Source organism: Scardinius erythrophthalmus (genome assembly GCF_964197995.2).
Source record: "Scardinius erythrophthalmus genome assembly, chromosome: 14".
NCBI lineage: Eukaryota > Metazoa > Chordata > Actinopteri > Cypriniformes > Leuciscidae > Scardinius > Scardinius erythrophthalmus.
In genome coordinates this window covers 937,381-956,846 of record NC_138234.1, presented here as the reverse complement: position 1 = coordinate 956,846, position 19,466 = coordinate 937,381, and the positions used below count along the sequence as shown (strand labels likewise).

At 34.9% G+C, this 19,466-nt stretch overlaps 1 protein-coding gene across 1 annotated transcript; it reads right to left on the bottom strand.

Annotated features, from left to right (window-relative positions):
- Positions 1 to 1,431: 1,431 nt before the first annotated feature.
- On the bottom strand, positions 1,432 to 17,778 carry prkar2ab (protein kinase, cAMP-dependent, regulatory, type II, alpha, B; the record flags this gene model as incomplete). The annotated part of the gene is made up of 10 exons (XM_081385293.1): positions 1,432 to 1,556; positions 3,635 to 3,773; positions 3,843 to 3,908; positions 12,638 to 12,712; positions 12,790 to 12,891; positions 13,577 to 13,730; positions 15,967 to 16,073; positions 16,166 to 16,305; positions 16,673 to 16,708; positions 17,412 to 17,778. The coding sequence occupies 10 exons, from the start codon at positions 17,776 to 17,778 to the stop codon at positions 1,432 to 1,434; spliced, it is 1,311 nt and encodes a 436-aa protein (XP_081241419.1).
- Between the last annotated feature and the right edge of the window lie 1,688 nt (positions 17,779 to 19,466).

Sequence of the window (19,466 nt, the reverse complement as noted above, 5' to 3'; positions counted from 1 at the left end):
ATGTGAAATGTGTTTGACACCGCTTTAACTCTGCAAGATTTTCTGTTTTTTTTGTTAAATTCTTTTGCTTTTTTCAAATACTTTCAGTGTTCAGTGTTTGAGTGTGTGTTTTCTGTGGTAATGAGTGTGTGTTCAGTGTTTGAGTGTGTGTTTTCTGTGGTAATGAGTGTGTGTTCAGTGTTTGAGTGTGTGTTTTCTGTGGTAATGAGTGTGTGTTCAGTGTTTGAGTGTGTGTTTTCTGTGGTAATGTTGATTGTGTGTGTTTTCTGTGGTAATGTTGAGTGTGTGTTTTCTGTGGTAATGTTGAGTGTGTGTTCAGTGTTTGAGTGTGTGAGTGTGTGTTTTCTGTGGTAATGTTGAGTGGTTGAGTGTGTGTTTTCTGTGGTAATGGTGAGTGTGTGTTTTCTGTGGTAATGTTGAGTGTTCAGTGTGTGAGTGTGTGTTTTCTGTGGTAATGTTGAGTGTTCAGTGTGTGAGTGTGTGTTTTCTGTGGTAATGTTGAGTGTTCAGTGTGTGAGTGTGTGTTTTCTGTGGTAATGTTGAGTGTTCAGTGTGTGAGTGTGTGTTTTCTGTGGTAATGTTGAGTGTGTGTGTTTTCTGTGGTAATGTTGAGTGTGTGTGTGTTTTCTGTGGTAATGTTGAGTGTGTGTGTTTTCTGTGGTAATGTTGAGTGTGTGTGTTTTCTGTGGTAATGTTGAGTGTGTGAGTGTGTGTTTTCTGTGGTAATGTTGAGTGTGTGTTCAGTGTTTTTGAGTGTGTGAGTGTGTGTTTTCTGTGGTAATGTTGAGTGTGTGAGTGTGTGTTTTCTGTGGTAATGTTGAGTGTGTGAGTGTGTGTTTTCTGTGGTAATGTTGAGTGTGTGAGTGTGTGTTTTCTGTGGTAATGTTGAGTGTGTGAGTGTGTGTTTTCTGTGGTAATGTTGAGTGTGTTCAGTGTTTGAGTGTGTTTTGTGTGGTAATGAGTGTGTGTTCAGTGTTTGAGTGTGTGAGTGTTTGTTTTCTGTGGTAATGAGTGTGTGTTCAGTGTTTGAGTGTGTGAGTGTGTTTTCTGTGGTAATGTTGAGTGTGTGAGTGTGTTTTCTGTGGTAATGTTGAGTGTGTGAGTGTGTTTTCTGTGGTAATGTTGAGTGTGTTCAGTGTTTTCTGTGGTAATGTTGAGTGTGTTCAGTGTTTGAGTGTGTTTTGTGTGGTAATGAGTGTGTGTTCAGTGTTTGAGTGTGTGAGTGTTTGAACACACTCAACATTACCACAGAAAACACTCACACACTCAACATTACCACAGAAAACACTCACACACTCAAACACTGAACACACTCAACATTACCACAGAAAACAGTGTTTGAGTGTGTGAGTGTTTTCTGTGGTAATGTTGAGTGTGTGAGTGTTTTCTGTGGTAATGTTGAGTGTGTGTTTTGTGTGGTAATGAGTGTGTTCAGTGTTTGATGTGGACGCTGGACCCGAAGACGGCCACCAGCTGCTGCTCGTACTGCCAGATGTTCCTCTTCAGGATCTGCTTACAGGAGCCCAGCAAACGCTCGAACGCCTGCACGTCGATCACTGACACACACACACACACACACACACACACACACACACACACACACACACACACACACACACACACACACACACACACACACACACACACACACACACACACACACACACACACACACACACACACACACACACACACACACACACACACACACACACACACACACACACACACACACACACACACACACACACACACACACACACACACACACACACACACACACACACACACACACACACACACACACACACACACACACACACACACACACACACACACACACACACACACACACACACACACACACACACACACACACACACACACACACACACACACACACACACACACACACACACACACACACACACACACACACACACACACACACACACACACACACACACACACACACACACACACACACACACACACACACACACACACACACACACACACACACACACACACACACACACACACACACACACACACACACACACACACACACACACACACACACACACACACACACACACACACACACACACACACACAGAGCTTCTGTGTCAAACATCAAAACACATTTACTGGAGAATACACATGACTGGAGATATTAAGCTGAGTGAGTTTGTGTTTAAAACAAGAACAAATATCCATCAATAGTTCTAGAACTACCAAATTTTAGTTCAGGGAAAGCAAATTGAAGATAATTATGCCATTGCTACTACTTTTAATAGTGTTTTTATTAATTCAGTTAAAGAATTAGGGGATAAACTTGCAAGAAGGTTAATCAATATAGTCCGATTGATGATGTGGGTGAAGACAAAAGTAAGATGTCAGGCACTTTGATTTGCTCTGTTCGCAGGAGTGATGAGGTACTCAGGAGACTGTCCTCACTCAATGGCTGGCTGTCTAAGTGGTGTCCGCAAAATAATATAGAATTCAAAAAAAATATTGGATTATATGTGGATTACTCACATAAGAGTATGACTGATTATATTTAATGATCAATGTTATTCTTAAAAGAGCTGCAGAAACTTGTCAGACAGAACATTATAGAACATCAGAAACTTTAAACACATCTACGACATCTATTAATGCTATATTATAACGTGCTCATAAAGAACACAATATTAAATTGTTCAAGTGCAAGGGATTATGGGTACTGAACTGTGTCATATTTGACTCACAAACGGGGAGCGAAACGATCCTTAGCTCTCGAGTGAAGAACTAACTGTTGGTATCGTTTATCGAAAATATAAATCATAATTAGTTTATAAACATTGTTTCGGTCATAATCAGCTATTGATATATGTGCAATCTGATGATGTTTCAGTGTGAACTTCAGCTGATACCGAACTCTAGACACACATTTGGTTCATCAAGTTCAGTATTTATGTGTGCATGCATTAATATTAGAGGTGTAACAATACATCGTGTCACAATATATCGCAATATAAAAATGAAACAATATGTATCATGGATAGTGGGAGAAGGTTTTCAGAGTTTTAGTGTCAGTACTAAATTAAACTACTATTTATAATGTTGAATATAATGTACAATAATGCAATGGGGGAATATTTGTGTGTCCTGATAATGCCAAGTGTCTGATGTTACCAGTAAAAAGTGGCCTTCATTATTTTAAATATATCTAGTCTGTGACAGATTGCAAACATATTAATCTAAAATAATTCTGTATTTTCATCTTCAGAATCATGAATATTGTTATTCTGGTGTCTCTATTGTCCTGTGCTTTGGGTTTCAGCACCAAGTCCAAGCCTATTCATTTACACACACAATGTAATATCAAATTTAGCATTTTAATCAACAGTGCATGTTTTGTTACCCTTTTATCATATTGTCTTAGAGTATCGCAATAATATAATATCTTGAGTTCAGTATCGTGACATGAGGGAATCGTTACACCCCTATTTAATATACCTCATAATTCTGAATAAATCAGACTGTGTGTGTCGAGGACATCAGACCTTCAAAGCGTATCAAACCCGAACTAACTCTCTATGAAAACAAGCGGTTGAAGAGCTGAAGAGCGTCCGTCTGGTGCTCTTACCTAGACACCGGGTCTCTCCTGCCGCGTACACCGACGCCGCTCGCGGTTTATTGGTGACCAGCGCCAGCTCGCCGAAGTACTGTCCCCGCGTGCAGCGCGCCACCTCCAGCTCCTGGCCTGACCTCTGACCTGCGCCAGTCTACGGACACAGAAGTGTGTGAGCGCGAGTCGGCCGAGGACGATGTGTCTGGGTGTGTGAGGGTCTTACTCTGCTCCTGATCATGATCCTGACTTCTCCAGACTCCACGATGTAGAAGCAGTCGGCCGAATCTCCCTGAGGAACCACAGAACACCTTATTATTGAACCACAGAACACCTGCGTCACGCTCATCTCCAAACTACAGCGAACAAAACTGTCATAAACATCCAATTTACTGTAGGACGCACAGAACGGCACAGAGTTTGAATAATCAGATGGCGATATGGACTAGTGTGTGTGAATATTAAAGCGCAAAAAGTTGGGTTTAACTTGAAGAAATTGTGACAGAAATATATTACTATTGTACAGTAGAATGTACCTCTCAAAGTAATATGAGTACTTTGAATAAATGTAAATGTTTTTTTATTGTTTTAGTTTCAGTTTCAGTAATAACCCTCAACACAACAGAGAATTTCTGAAAACATCAAACATTTCATAGTATTATTGTAAAAAATAAAATAAAAAAAATTATGAAATTGTTCAAGTTTCATGAATTCAATTGATTAGAAATGAAAACACAGGATTTGGGAAAACGTTAAAGTTTTTAGTTAAACTTTTACCAAATTGTTATTAAATTGTAAATTTTTCATGATTTCAATTAATTAGACATGCTTTTTGATTACCAACAACAATTTGTCAGAAAATCAAAGTTAATTTGTGAGAAAATCCAAAATAATTTGCGAGAAAATCAAAAATAATTTGCGAGAAAATCAAAGATAATTTGTGAGAAAATCAAAGATAAATTGTGAGAAAATCAAAGATAATTTGCGAGAAAATCAAAGATAAATTGTGAGAAAATCAAAGATAAATTGTGAGAAAATCAAAGATAAATTGTGAGAAAATCAAAGATAATTTGTGAGAAAATCAAAGATAATTTGTGAGAAAATCCAAAATAATTTGTGAGAAAATCCAAAATAATTTGTGATAAAATCAAAGATAAATTTGATTATTAGAGAAAATCCAAAATAATTTGTGAGAAAATCCAAAATAATTTGTGATAAAATCAAAGATAAATTTGATTATTAGAGAAAATCCAAAATAATTTGTGAGAAAATCCAAAATAATTTGCGAGAAAATCAAAGATAAATTGATTATTAGAGAAAATCCAAAATAATTTGTGAGAAAATCCAAAATAATTTGCGAGAAAATCAAAGATAAATTGTGAGAAAATCAAAGATAATTTGTGAGAAAATCAAAGATAATTTGTGAGAAAATCAGAGATAATTTGTGAGAAAATCAATGATAATATGTGAGAAAATCAGAGATAATTTGTGAGAAAATCAGAGATAATTTGTGAGAAAATCTGAGATAATTTGTGAGTAAATCAAAGATAATTTGTGAGAAAATCAGAGATAATTTGTGAGAAAATCAGAGATAATTTGTGAGAAAATCAAAAATAATTTGCAAGAAAATCAAAAATAATTTGTGAGAAAATCAAATAATTTGTGTGAAAATCTGAGATAATTTGTGAGAAAATCAGAGATAATTTGTGAGAAAATCTGAGATAATTTGTGAGAAAATCAGAGATAATTTGTGAGAAAATCTGAGATAATTTGTGAGAAAATCAGAGATAATTTGTGAGAAAATCAAAGATAAATTTGATTATTAGAGAAAATCCAAAATAATTTGTGAGAAAATCCAAAATAATTTGCGAGAAAATCAAAGATAAATTGATTATTAGAGAAAATCCAAAATAATTTGTGAGAAAATCCAAAATAATTTGCGAGAAAATCAAAGATAAATTGTGAGAAAATCAAAGATAATTTGTGAGAAAATCAAAGATAATTTGTGAGAAAATCAGAGATAATTTGTGAGAAAATCAATGATAATATGTGAGAAAATCAGAGATAATTTGTGAGAAAATCAGAGATAATTTGTGAGAAAATCTGAGATAATTTGTGAGAAAATCAAAGATAATTTGTGAGAAAATCAGAGATAATTTGTGAGAAAATCAGAGATAATTTGTGAGAAAATCAAAAATAATTTGCAAGAAAATCAAAAATAATTTGTGAGAAAATCAAATAATTTGTGAGAAAATCTGAGATAATTTGTGAGAAAATCAGAGATAATTTGTGAGAAAATCTGAGATAATTTGTGAGAAAATCAGAGATAATTTGTGAGAAAATCTGAGATAATTTGTGAGAAAATCAGAGATAATTTGTGAGAAAATCAAAGATAAATTTGATTATTAGAGAAAATCCAAAATAATTTGTGAGAAAATCCAAAATAATTTGCGAGAAAATCAAAGATAAATTGTGAGAAAATCAAAGATAATTTGTGAGAAAATCAAAGATAATTTGTGAGAAAATCAAAGATAATTTGTGAGAAAATCAAAGATAATTTGTGAGAAAATCCTAAATAATATGCGAGAAAATCAAAGATAATTTGTGAGAAAATCAGAGATAATTTGTGAGAAAATCAGAGATAATTTGTGATAAAATCAGAGATAATTTGTGAGAAAATCAAAGATAAAATTGATTATTAGAGAAAATCCAAAATAATTTGTGAGAAAATCCAATATAATTTGCGAGAAAATCAAAGATAAATTGTGAGAAAATCAAAGATAATTTGTGAGAAAATCAAAGATAATTTGCAAGAAAATCAAAAATAATTTGTGAGAAAATCAAATAATTTGTGAGAAAATCTGAGATAATTTGTGAGAAAATCAGAGATAATTTGTGAGAAAATCTGAGATAATTTGTGAGAAAATCAGAGATAATTTGTGAGAAAATCTGAGATAATTTGTGAGAAAATCAGAGATAATTTGTGAGAAAATCAAAGATAAATTTGATTATTAGAGAAAATCCAAAATAATTTGTGAGAAAATCCAAAATAATTTGCGAGAAAATCAAAGATAAATTGTGAGAAAATCAAAGATAATTTGTGAGAAAATCAAAGATAATTTGTGAGAAAATCAAAGATAATTTGTGAGAAAATCAAAGATAATTTGTGAGAAAATCCTAAATAATATGCGAGAAAATCAAAGATAATTTGTGAGAAAATCAGAGATAATTTGTGAGAAAATCAGAGATAATTTGTGATAAAATCAGAGATAATTTGTGAGAAAATCAAAGATAAAATTGATTATTAGAGAAAATCCAAAATAATTTGTGAGAAAATCCAATATAATTTGCGAGAAAATCAAAGATAAATTGTGAGAAAATCAAAGATAATTTGTGAGAAAATCAAAGATAATTTGTGAGAAAATCAAAGATAATTTGTGAGAAAATCCAAAATAATTTGCGAGAAAATCAAAGATAATTTGCGAGAAAATCAAAGATAAATTTGATTATTAGAGAAAATCCAAAATAATTTGCAAGAAAATCAAAAATAATTTGTGAGAAAATCAAATAATTTGTGAGAAAATCAAAGATAAATTTGATTATTAGAGAAAATCCAAAATAATTTGTGAGAAAATCCAAAATAATTTGCGAGAAAATCAAAGATAATTTGTGAGAAAATCAAAGATAATTTGTGAGAAAATCAAAGATAATTTGTGAGAAAATCCTAAATAATATGCGAGAAAATCAAAGATAATTTGTGAGAAAATCAGAGATAATTTGTGAGAAAATCAGAGATAATTTGTGAGAAAATCAGAGATAATTTGTGAGAAAATCAAAGATAATTTGTGAGAAAATCAAAGATAATTTGTGAGAAAATCCTAAATAATATGCGAGAAAATCAAAGATAATTTGTGAGAAAATCAAAGATAATTTGTGAGAAAATCCAAAATAATTTGCGAGAAAATCAAAGATAAATTGTGAGAAAATCAAAGATAATTTGTGAGAAAATCAAAGATAATTTGTGAGAAAATCAAAGATAATTTGTGAGAAAATCCAAAATAATTTGCGAGAAAATCAAAGATAATTTGCGAGAAAATCAAAGATAAATTGTGAGAAAATCAAAGATAAATTATGAGAAAATCACAGATAATTTGTGAGAAAATCAAAAATAATTTGCGAGAAAATCAAAGATAATTTGTGAGAAAATCAAAAATAATTTGCGAGAAAATCAAAGATAATTTGTGAGAAAATCAGAGATAATTTGTGAGAAAATCAAAGATATAATTTGTGAGAAAATCAAAGATAATTTGTGAGAAAATCAATGATAATATGTGAGAAAATCAGAGATAATTTGTGAGAAAATCAAAAATAAATTGTGAGAAAATCAGAGATAATTTGTGAGAAAATATGAGATAATTTGTGAGAAAATCAGAGATAATTTGTGAGAAAATCAAAAATAATTTGCAAGAAAATCAAAAATAATTTGTGAGAAAATCAAATAATTTGTGAGAAAATCAAAAATAATTTGCAAGAAAATCAAAAATAATTTGTGAGAAAATCAAATAATTTGTGAGAAAATCAAAGATAAATTTGATTATTAGAGAAAATCCAAAATAATTTGTGAGAAAATCCAAAATACTTTGCGAGAAAATCAAAGATAAATTGTGAGAAAATCAAAGATAATTTGTGAGAAAATCAAAGATAATTTGTGAGAAAATCCAAAATAATTTGCGAGAAAATCAAAGATAATTTGTGAGAAAACCAAAGACAATTTGTGAGAAAATCAGAGATAATTTGTGAGAAAATCAAAGATAATTTGTGAGAAAATCAAAGATAATTTGTGAGAAAATCCAAAATAATTTGCGAGAAAATCAAAGATAATTTGCGAGAAAATCAAAGATAAATTTGATTATTAGAGAAAATCCAAAATAATTTGCAAGAAAATCAAAAATAATTTGTGAGAAAATCAAATAATTTGTGAGAAAATCAAAGATAAATTTGATTATTAGAGAAAATCCAAAATAATTTGTGAGAAAATCCAAAATAATTTGCGAGAAAATCAAAGATAATTTGTGAGAAAATCAAAGATAATTTGTGAGAAAATCAAAGATAATTTGTGAGAAAATCCTAAATAATATGCGAGAAAATCAAAGATAATTTGTGAGAAAATCAGAGATAATTTGTGAGAAAATCAGAGATAATTTGTGAGAAAATCAGAGATAATTTGTGAGAAAATCAAAGATAATTTGTGAGAAAATCAAAGATAATTTGTGAGAAAATCCTAAATAATATGCGAGAAAATCAAAGATAATTTGTGAGAAAATCAAAGATAATTTGTGAGAAAATCCAAAATAATTTGCGAGAAAATCAAAGATAATTTGCGAGAAAATCAAAGATAAATTTGATTATTAGAGAAAATCCAAAATAATTTGTGAGAAAATCCAAAATAATTTGCGAGAAAATCAAAGATAAATTGATTATTAGAGAAAATCCAAAATAATTTGTGAGAAAATCCTAAATAATTTGCGAGAAAATCAAAGATAAATTGTGAGAAAATCAAAGATAATTTGTGAGAAAATCAAAGATAATTTGTGAGAAAATCAAAGATAATTTGTGAGAAAATCCAAAATAATTTGCGAGAAAATCAAAGATAATTTGCGAGAAAATCAAAGATAAATTGTGAGAAAATCAAAGATAAATTATGAGAAAATCACAGATAATTTGTGAGAAAATCAAAAATAATTTGCGAGAAAATCAAAGATAATTTGTGAGAAAATCAAAGATAATTTGTGAGAAAATCAATGATAATATGTGAGAAAATCAGAGATAATTTGTGAGAAAATCAAAAATAAATTGTGAGAAAATCAGAGATAATTTGTGAGAAAATATGAGATAATTTGTGAGAAAATCAGAGATAATTTGTGAGAAAATCAAAAATAATTTGCAAGAAAATCAAAAATAATTTGTGAGAAAATCAAATAATTTGTGAGAAAATCAAAAATAATTTGCAAGAAAATCAAAAATAATTTGTGAGAAAATCAAATAATTTGTGAGAAAATCAAAGATAAATTTGATTATTAGAGAAAATCCAAAATAATTTGTGAGAAAATCCAAAATACTTTGCGAGAAAATCAAAGATAAATTGTGAGAAAATCAAAGATAATTTGTGAGAAAATCAAAGATAATTTGTGAGAAAATCCAAAATAATTTGCGAGAAAATCAAAGATAATTTGTGAGAAAACCAAAGACAATTTGTGAGAAAATCAGAGATAATTTGTGAGAAAATCAAAGATAATTTGTGAGAAAATCAAAGATAATTTGTGAGAAAATCCAAAATAATTTGCGAGAAAATCAAAGATAATTTGCGAGAAAATCAAAGATAAATTTGATTATTAGAGAAAATCCAAAATAATTTGCAAGAAAATCAAAAATAATTTGTGAGAAAATCAAATAATTTGTGAGAAAATCAAAGATAAATTTGATTATTAGAGAAAATCCAAAATAATTTGTGAGAAAATCCAAAATAATTTGCGAGAAAATCAAAGATAATTTGTGAGAAAATCAAAGATAATTTGTGAGAAAATCAAAGATAATTTGTGAGAAAATCCTAAATAATATGCGAGAAAATCAAAGATAATTTGTGAGAAAATCAGAGATAATTTGTGAGAAAATCAGAGATAATTTGTGAGAAAATCAGAGATAATTTGTGAGAAAATCAAAGATAATTTGTGAGAAAATCAAAGATAATTTGTGAGAAAATCCTAAATAATATGCGAGAAAATCAAAGATAATTTGTGAGAAAATCAAAGATAATTTGTGAGAAAATCCAAAATAATTTGCGAGAAAATCAAAGATAATTTGCGAGAAAATCAAAGATAAATTTGATTATTAGAGAAAATCCAAAATAATTTGTGAGAAAATCCAAAATAATTTGCGAGAAAATCAAAGATAAATTGATTATTAGAGAAAATCCAAAATAATTTGTGAGAAAATCCTAAATAATTTGCGAGAAAATCAAAGATAAATTGTGAGAAAATCAAAGATAATTTGTGAGAAAATCAAAGATAATTTGTGAGAAAATCAAAGATAATTTGTGAGAAAATCCAAAATAATTTGCGAGAAAATCAAAGATAATTTGCGAGAAAATCAAAGATAAATTGTGAGAAAATCAAAGATAAATTATGAGAAAATCACAGATAATTTGTGAGAAAATCAAAAATAATTTGCGAGAAAATCAAAGATAATTTGTGAGAAAATCAAAAATAATTTGCGAGAAAATCAAAGATAATTTGTGAGAAAATCAGAGATAATTTGTGAGAAAATCAAAGATATAATTTGTGAGAAAATCAAAGATAATTTGTGAGAAAATCAATGATAATATGTGAGAAAATCAGAGATAATTTGTGAGAAAATCAAAAATAAATTGTGAGAAAATCAGAGATAATTTGTGAGAAAATATGAGATAATTTGTGAGAAAATCAGAGATAATTTGTGAGAAAATCAAAAATAATTTGCAAGAAAATCAAAAATAATTTGTGAGAAAATCAAATAATTTGTGAGAAAATCAAAAATAATTTGCAAGAAAATCAAAAATAATTTGTGAGAAAATCAAATAATTTGTGAGAAAATCAAAGATAAATTTGATTATTAGAGAAAATCCAAAATAATTTGTGAGAAAATCCAAAATACTTTGCGAGAAAATCAAAGATAAATTGTGAGAAAATCAAAGATAATTTGTGAGAAAATCAAAGATAATTTGTGAGAAAATCCAAAATAATTTGCGAGAAAATCAAAGATAATTTGTGAGAAAACCAAAGACAATTTGTGAGAAAATCAGAGATAATTTGTGAGAAAATCAAAGATAATTTGTGAGAAAATCAAAGATAATTTGTGAGAAAATCAGAGATAATTTGTGAGAAAATCAAAGATAATTTGTGAGAAAATCAGAGATAATTTGTGAGAAAATCTGAGATAATTTGTGACAAAATCAAAGATAATTTGTGAGAAAATCAAAGATAATTTGTGAGAAAATCAGAGATAATTTGTGAGAAAATCTGAGATAATTTGTGACAAAATCAAAGATAATTTGAGAGAAAATCACAGATAATTTGTGAGAAAATCAAATATAAATTGTGAGAAAATCAGAGATAATTTGTGAGAAAATCACAGATAATTTGTGAGAAAATCACAGATAATTTGTGAGAAAATCAAAAATAATTTGCGAGAAAATCAAAGATAAATTGTGAGAAAATCTGAGATAATTTGTGAGAAAATCAAAGATAATTTGTGAGAAAATCACAGATAATTTGTGAGAAAATCAAATATAAATTGTGAGAAAATCAAAGGTAAATTGTGAGAAAATCAAAGGTAATTTGTGAGAAAATCAAAGATAATTCGCGAGAAAATCAAAGATAATTTGTGAGAAAATCAGAGATAATTTGTGAGAAAATCACAGATAATTTGCGAGAAAATCAAATATAAATTGTGAGAAAATCAAAGATAATTTGTGAGAAAATCAAAGGTAAATTGTGAGAAAATCAAAGATAATTTGTGATAAAATCATAGATAATTTGTGAGAAAATCAAAAATAATTTGCGAGAATATCAAAGATAATTTGTGAGAAAATCAAAAGTAATTTGTGAGAAAATCAAAAATAATTTGCGAGAAAATCAAAGATAAATTGTGAGAAAATCTGAGATAATTTGTGAGAAAATCAAAGATAATTTGTGAGAAAATCACAGATAATTTGTGAGAAAATCAAATATAAATTGTGAGAAAATCAAAGGTAAATTGTGAGAAAATCAAAAATAATTCGCGAGAAAATCAAAGATAAGTTGTGAGAAAATCAAAGATAAATTGTGAGAAAATCAAAGATAATTTTGTGGAGATTCAAAGGTAATTTTTGAGAGAATCAAAGGTAATTTGTAGAGAATTAAAGGTAATCTGGTAGAAAAATCAAGAATAAAAGGTAATCTGGTAAAGAATAAAAGGTAATCTGGTAAAGAATAAAAGGTAATCCACCTGCCGTATGATCAGCTCTCCGTCTCTGAAGGTCTTCATCCCCAGGACGTCGACGATCTTCATGCGCTCGGAGACCTGAGAGAGAGAGAGACAGAGAGAAAGGGTCATGAAGCGAACGGCACAAGTGCAGTGAAGGTCTCGACTCGACGCACCTGCAGTGACTTGAGCAGAGGCACGCTCTCGATGAAGTGCTCGTACATCTTCCTCTTCTTGGCATTATTCCTCACGATGAGTCTGTGGAACGTGGCTCTGTCCTGACGGCACAGAATCAGTGTTTCACAATCAATGGGACTCATTCATCAATACGCAGTGAAGCACAACAGCAGACTAGCAATTTTATTCAGTTTTGGTAGTTTTAGATTATTGTTTTAAGAGCAACAAACTTTGCTAGTGTTCTGAAAGCTTGAGTTTGATTCGAGACACGAATGCAGGGCCTTGTCATACACCCGACGCATGTGTTTTTTAGTAGTTTCAGCCCATTCAGTTTTCATTTTTCATGTCTTCCACCACGTTGTTTAAATAGCAGGTTTTTTTGCTCCTATTTGTGAAATTCCAAATTCCTCCATGTAAATAGTGAATCCGTCGTGGCGCGAGTGCAACTGGCTTTTAAAGGGAATGGGAGACGAGACTCTGGTTGGTTTATTGCACGTTACACCCAAAACAAACCCATTACTCATTAAGAGAATAGAGACAAAACACACCGATTACTCATTAAGAGAATAGAGATAAAACACATCCATTACTCATTAAGCACGCTCCGGGAGCAACGACCATTTGTCCCGTCGTTAAACTAGCAAAAGTGGATTCGGACACTTGCACCGTGTACTTTAGACCATGCGCTTAGATCGTTAAAATAGGGCCCCTAGGACTCATTCATCAAGAAATGTGCGAAGAGCGAAACACAGGAAGCTGAAGCTGTAGAGCAGGAAGTGACCTCACCAGCGCCCACAGCGCCCCCTCCTGAGCGGCCCTGATGGTGGCGGCCCGCGGCGTGTTGTACATGAGGGCGAGTTCACCGAAGCTGCCTTTATTATCATAGCGACCCACACAGCAGCTGGAGCCGTCCTTCTGGATCAGGATATCAAACACACCCCTGCAGAGAGACAGACAGGTGTCACAGAGACAGACGGATGGCAGAGCGACAGACAGGTGTCAGAGAGACAGACAGGTGTCACAGAGACATAAAGATGTCAGAGAGACAGACGGGTGTTAGAGAGACAGACGGGTGTCAGAGAGACAGACAGATGTCAGAGAGACAGACAGGTGTCACAGAGACAGACAGGTGTCAGAGAGACAGACAGGTGTCAGAGAGACAGACAGGTGTCACAGAGACATAAAGATGTCAGAGAGACAGACAGGTGTTAGAGAGACAGACAGATGTCAGAGAGACAGACAGGTGTCACAGAGACAGACGGGTGGCAGAGCGACAGACAGGTGTCAGAGAGACAGACAGGTGTCACAGAGACATAAAGATGTCAGAGAGACAGACGGGTGTTAGAGAGACAGACGGGTGTCAGAGAGACAGACAGATGTCAGAGAGACAGACAGGTGTCACAGAGACAGACGGGTGGCAGAGCGACAGACAGGTGTCAGAGAGACAGACAGGTGTCACAGAGACATAAAGATGTCAGAGAGACAGACAGGTGTTAGAGAGACAGACAGATGTCAGAGAGACAGACAGGTGTCACAGAGACAGACGGGTGGCAGAGCGACAGACAGGTGTCAGAGAGACAGACAGGTGTCACAGAGACATACAGGTGGCAAAGAGACAGACGGGTGTCAGAGAGACAGACAGATGTCAGAGAGACAGATGGGTGGCAGAGCGACAGACAGGTGTCACAGAGACAGACAGGTGGCAGAGAGACAGACGGGTGTCAGAGAGACAGACAGATGTCAGAGAGACAGATGGGTGGCAGAGAGACAGACAGGTGTCACAGAGACAGACAGGTGTCAGAGAGAGACAGATGTCAGAGAGACAGACGGATGTCAGAGAGACAGACGGGTGGCAGAGCGACAGACAGGTGTCAGAGAGACAGACAGGTGTCAGAGAGACAGACAGATGTCAGAGAGACAGACGGATGTCAGAGAGACAGATGGGTGGCAGAGAGACAGACGGGTGTCAGAGAAACAGACGGTGTCAGAGAGACAGACGGGTGTCAGAGAGACAGACAGGTGGCAGAGAGACAGACGGGTGGCAGACAGACAGACGGGTGGCAGACAGACAGACAGGTGTCACAGAGACAGACGGGTGTCAGAGAGACAGACAGATGTCAGAGAGACAGATGGGTGTCAGAGAGACAGACAGATGTCAGAGAGACAGACGGGTGTCAGAGAGACAGACAGATGTCAGAGAGACAGACGGATGTCAGAGAGACAGACGGGTGTCAGAGAGACAGACGGGTGTCAGAGAGACAGACGGGTGTCAGAGAGACAGACAGGCGGCAGAGAGACAGACGGGTGTCAGAGAGACAGACGGATGTCAGAGAGACAGACGGATGTCAGAGAGACAGATGGGTGTTAGAGAGACAGACGGGTGTCAGAGAGACAGACGGGTGTCAGAGAGACAGACAGGCGGCAGAGAGACAGACGGGCGTCAGAGAGACAGACGGGTGTCAGAGAGACAGACGGGTGTCAGAGAGACAGACAGGCGGCAGAGAGACAGACGGGTGTCAGAGAGACAGACGGGCGTCAGAGAGACAGACGGGCGTCAGAGAGACAGACGGGTGTCAGAGAGACAGACGGGTGTCAGAGAGACAGACAGATGTCAGAGAGACAGACGGGTGTCAGAGAGACAGGCGGGTGTCAGAGAGACAGACGGGTGTCAGAGAGACAGACGGGTGTCAGAGAGACAGACAGGTGTCAGAGAGACAGACGGATGTCAGAGAGACAGACGGGTGTCAGAGAGACAGACGGGTGTCAGAGAGACAGGCGGGTGTCAGAGAGACAGAGACAGACGGGTGTCAGAGAGACAGAGACAGACGGGTGTCAGAGAGACAGACGGGTGTCAGAGAGACAGACGGATGGCAGAGAGACAGACGGGTGTCAGAGAGACAGACGGGTGTCAGAGAGACAGACAGATGTCAGAGAGACAGACGGATGTCAGAGAGACAGACGGGTGTCAGAGAGACAGACGGGTGTCAGAGAGACAGAGACAGACGGGTGTCAGAGAGACAGACGGGTGTCAGAGAGACAGAGACAGACGGATGGCAGAGAGACAGACGGGTGTCAGAGAGACAGACGGGTGTCAGAGAGACAGACAGATGTCAGAGAGACAGACGGGTGTCAGAGAGACAGACGGGTGTTAGAGAGACAGCAGAGGATCGTCTCACCTCTCGATGACGTAGAAGTTATCGCCATCGTCCCCCTGGTTAATGATGCTGTCGTGTGGTTTGACCAGCACCTCAAACATGCTGTCTAACACCTCAGTGAACTGATCCTGAGACAGACAGACAGACAGACAGACAGACAGACAGGCGTCACACATGCGCTGGAGTCCCGCGTGTGCAGTGTGTGAAGGCTGATATTCACCTGCTCCAGTGTTTTGAACAGTAGTATGTCCCTGCAGGCCTCCTGTAGACGCTGACGCTGAGCCTCTGTTTTATAGTGAATCACCTTCGCCTCGCCGGCCTCGTCCTCGTCTTCATCAGGGTTATAAGCCTCCGCACACACTGAGGAACACAATCAGTGTCTCACACACCACTAACAGCTCAAGACACGACAGGGCTTCATGAAAACATTCACTGAGATAAAACTAAATATAAAAAGCTTAACTTATTTTATTTCAGCTAGTTGGCAAGGCAACCGTTCTCATTTTCAGTTTGTTTACCTTGAAATACTAGAATAACTAAAACTAATAAAACATTCATACAAACTTTAGAGACATTTAGAAAATACAAACTGCAAAAACACAACAAAGTGACTACAATTAAAACTGAATCAAATTAAAATTAAACACATAAAAATAAAATAAAAAAAAACTACAATAATATCTCAATGGTACTAAAAAATAATGAAACACACGTAGAAACACTTTACCTGATACCCGTCTGTTGCATTTGCTAGGAAGAGGAGCTACAGAGAGAGAGAAAGATAGATAGATAGATAGATAGATAGATAGATAGATAGATAGATAGATAGATAGATAGATAGATAGATATATAGATAGATAGATAGATAGATAGATAGATAGATAGATAGATAGATAGATAGATAGATAGACAAAACAGATAGAAAGACAGACAGAAAAAATATGAAAATTGAATAGAGAGAGAGAGAGAGAGAGAGAGAGAGAGAGAGAGAGAGAGAGAGAAATAAGGGTCACTGTCTCATACAATCATTGAAAAAGAAAACAGGAGCAAATTAAAAACATTGCCTGTGCCCATCATCTACAGATGGAGTTTAACGTGTTGGAGTCTCTGACGCATCTGATCATATTTCATCAGCACATACTGAGAGCGACATGCACAACCTACAATATGAGAAGTAAATGAGTATGTACAACCTTTGATTACGCTTGACAAAAGTCTGGAAGTTTCAAATAGTTTATCGACAGATAGTGGCATGAAATGTTCACACATTTTCTTATTTGTTACATTATTTAATTTAAGTTATGTTAAAAAATGTTCTTCTAATATTTGGATGTTTGTTTGTTTTTTAATTATTATTCTATGTATTCCAAGCTAAATTATGTATTATTTACAGTTGTGCCAATAAAGCAATTTCGAATTGAATTGGTATAAAGTTATGAACTGATGCGTGACTGTCTAAGTCCCACCTTTGAAAGTGAAATCATCTGGAAAGTCATCTTCCTCTTCCTCTTCTTCCTCCTCCTTTTCTTCTCCGTGTTCCTCCTCTACCTCCTCCTCCTTTACTTCTCTGTGTTCCTCCTCTTCCTCCTCCTCCTCCTCCTCCTTCACTTCTCCGTGTTCCTCCTCCTCCTCGTCGGTGGGAGCAGAGTCCTGGTCGAAGGCCACTCCGCGGGTCACCGGGGATCTGCTCCTGATCGTAAAGCTCCTGCGCTCCCTCAGGCTGGTGAAGTGCTGAACCGCAAACTCCAGCAGGTCCACGGGCCTCTGCTTCAGAACTTCCAGGGTGTATCCCTTCAGGAGATCTGTCAATCCCGCGGGAACATCCACACTCATCCTCACGCTCATCCTGACGCCTCAGCGGTCAATAATCACACACATCTAACCCTGATCCTCAGCACAACTCCTGCTGTCTCTGCATCACAGGAGCTGGTCTAAACTGGTTTCACTAGGATCTTCCCTGAGGACAGAACCATCGACTCCTGATGGATCGACACTGCCCATTTGCACAGGAAATATTGACTGTCCTCAAAAAATATCATGACTGCTGGTCGGCCATTTACGGCCATCCATTTTATGCTTTCCCATTTTAACCAACATATTCATCACAAAAGATCATGTTATATCTGGCCAGAAATATCCCTTCACTCAAATTACACTGTACACTGCAAAATCCAGTTAAATTAAATGAACTCTCTTCAGAGAACATATGGTCCCACTCTACAGAGTGTTAAAGTAACTCTGAATCAGAGTTAAAGTTAATGAGATAATTAAGTGATTATTGAGCATTAGTGATGAACACCTGCTGTTAACAAGCAGAATCACTGAAGAAAAGAGAAACACAAGAACTATAGCTGACTTCAGCCAGTCTTGGACGAAATCAACTGAAGATAAAATTATAAATCTCTCGATCTCGGCAGAGGAGGATTAAACAACTCCACAAACATCAGTACCAGTACCACCAATACCAATAATGAGAATTAACAGAGGATTAGATATTGATGTTTTATTGACACTGTTTGTCACCATTATGGTGATCAGTGTTTCCTTTAGTTGGGCAGTTTGACTTTTTATATGAGTTTGTGGTCTTTGTAACAGTAACACCAAAACACATCATTTGTTGCAAAGTAAACCACAAACAAAGATGATCAGGTGATAATAGTTTTCAGCGTGATAAAGTAGAATAAATCCCTTATCTTATCCCTGACCAAATATTTGTTATTAATAGACTATATTCACCAACAATACTTTCTTGCAACAGATCAGACATTCAGAATGTTCAAAATGTTCACATTTTTTAATTTAAAAATACATTATGGGAAAGCAATCTTTAGACATGACAACTAGTGATGTGACATTTGAGCCGAGGCGTCGGAGCTCACGTCGAGCACGGTCCAGATGAAGCCACGGTTCGAGGCTTGTGTTGTTAACTTTGTCAAATCACGTGCGCGATTCATTTTGCATGTCCGAACCCACAGATCTTACTTTACAAGTACGTTTTCATTCAGACTTATTCAATTACATTTTTAACCCTTGTGCATCCTTAAGGACATTTTTGTCCTTTTCAGTTTTGTTTTTTTGATCACTTTGCCTGTGTTAATACTAACTGCATAAAATTTGGCACGGGTGTGTATTTTTATTGGAATTTTACTATTTCATCACCATTTCCTTTAAAAAATCTATTTTGCACTAGTTACACAAAATACTTCCTCTCAGCGCCTTTTGGACAAAAATGGCCCCATTGAAACCCATTAAAACTGCATTTTTTAATCCCTGTGCCGTTTAACTATAAAATGATGCAATCTTTTTTAATAGGCTTTCATTCTGTTGGCAAGGCTTCAAAATTGACATTTTTACAAATTTTTATCAGATGGTGCCATTTTTTCAGGTTAGGCCTATAAAGCAAATACTCGCTTTATTCCTGTTTTCTGCTTTGGCATATTATAGAGCCAATTGGATAAATTATGCAACGATAATTGTGTGGGTTTGTTGGTATGGATGTTTCAGTGTGGTTTGTATATGTG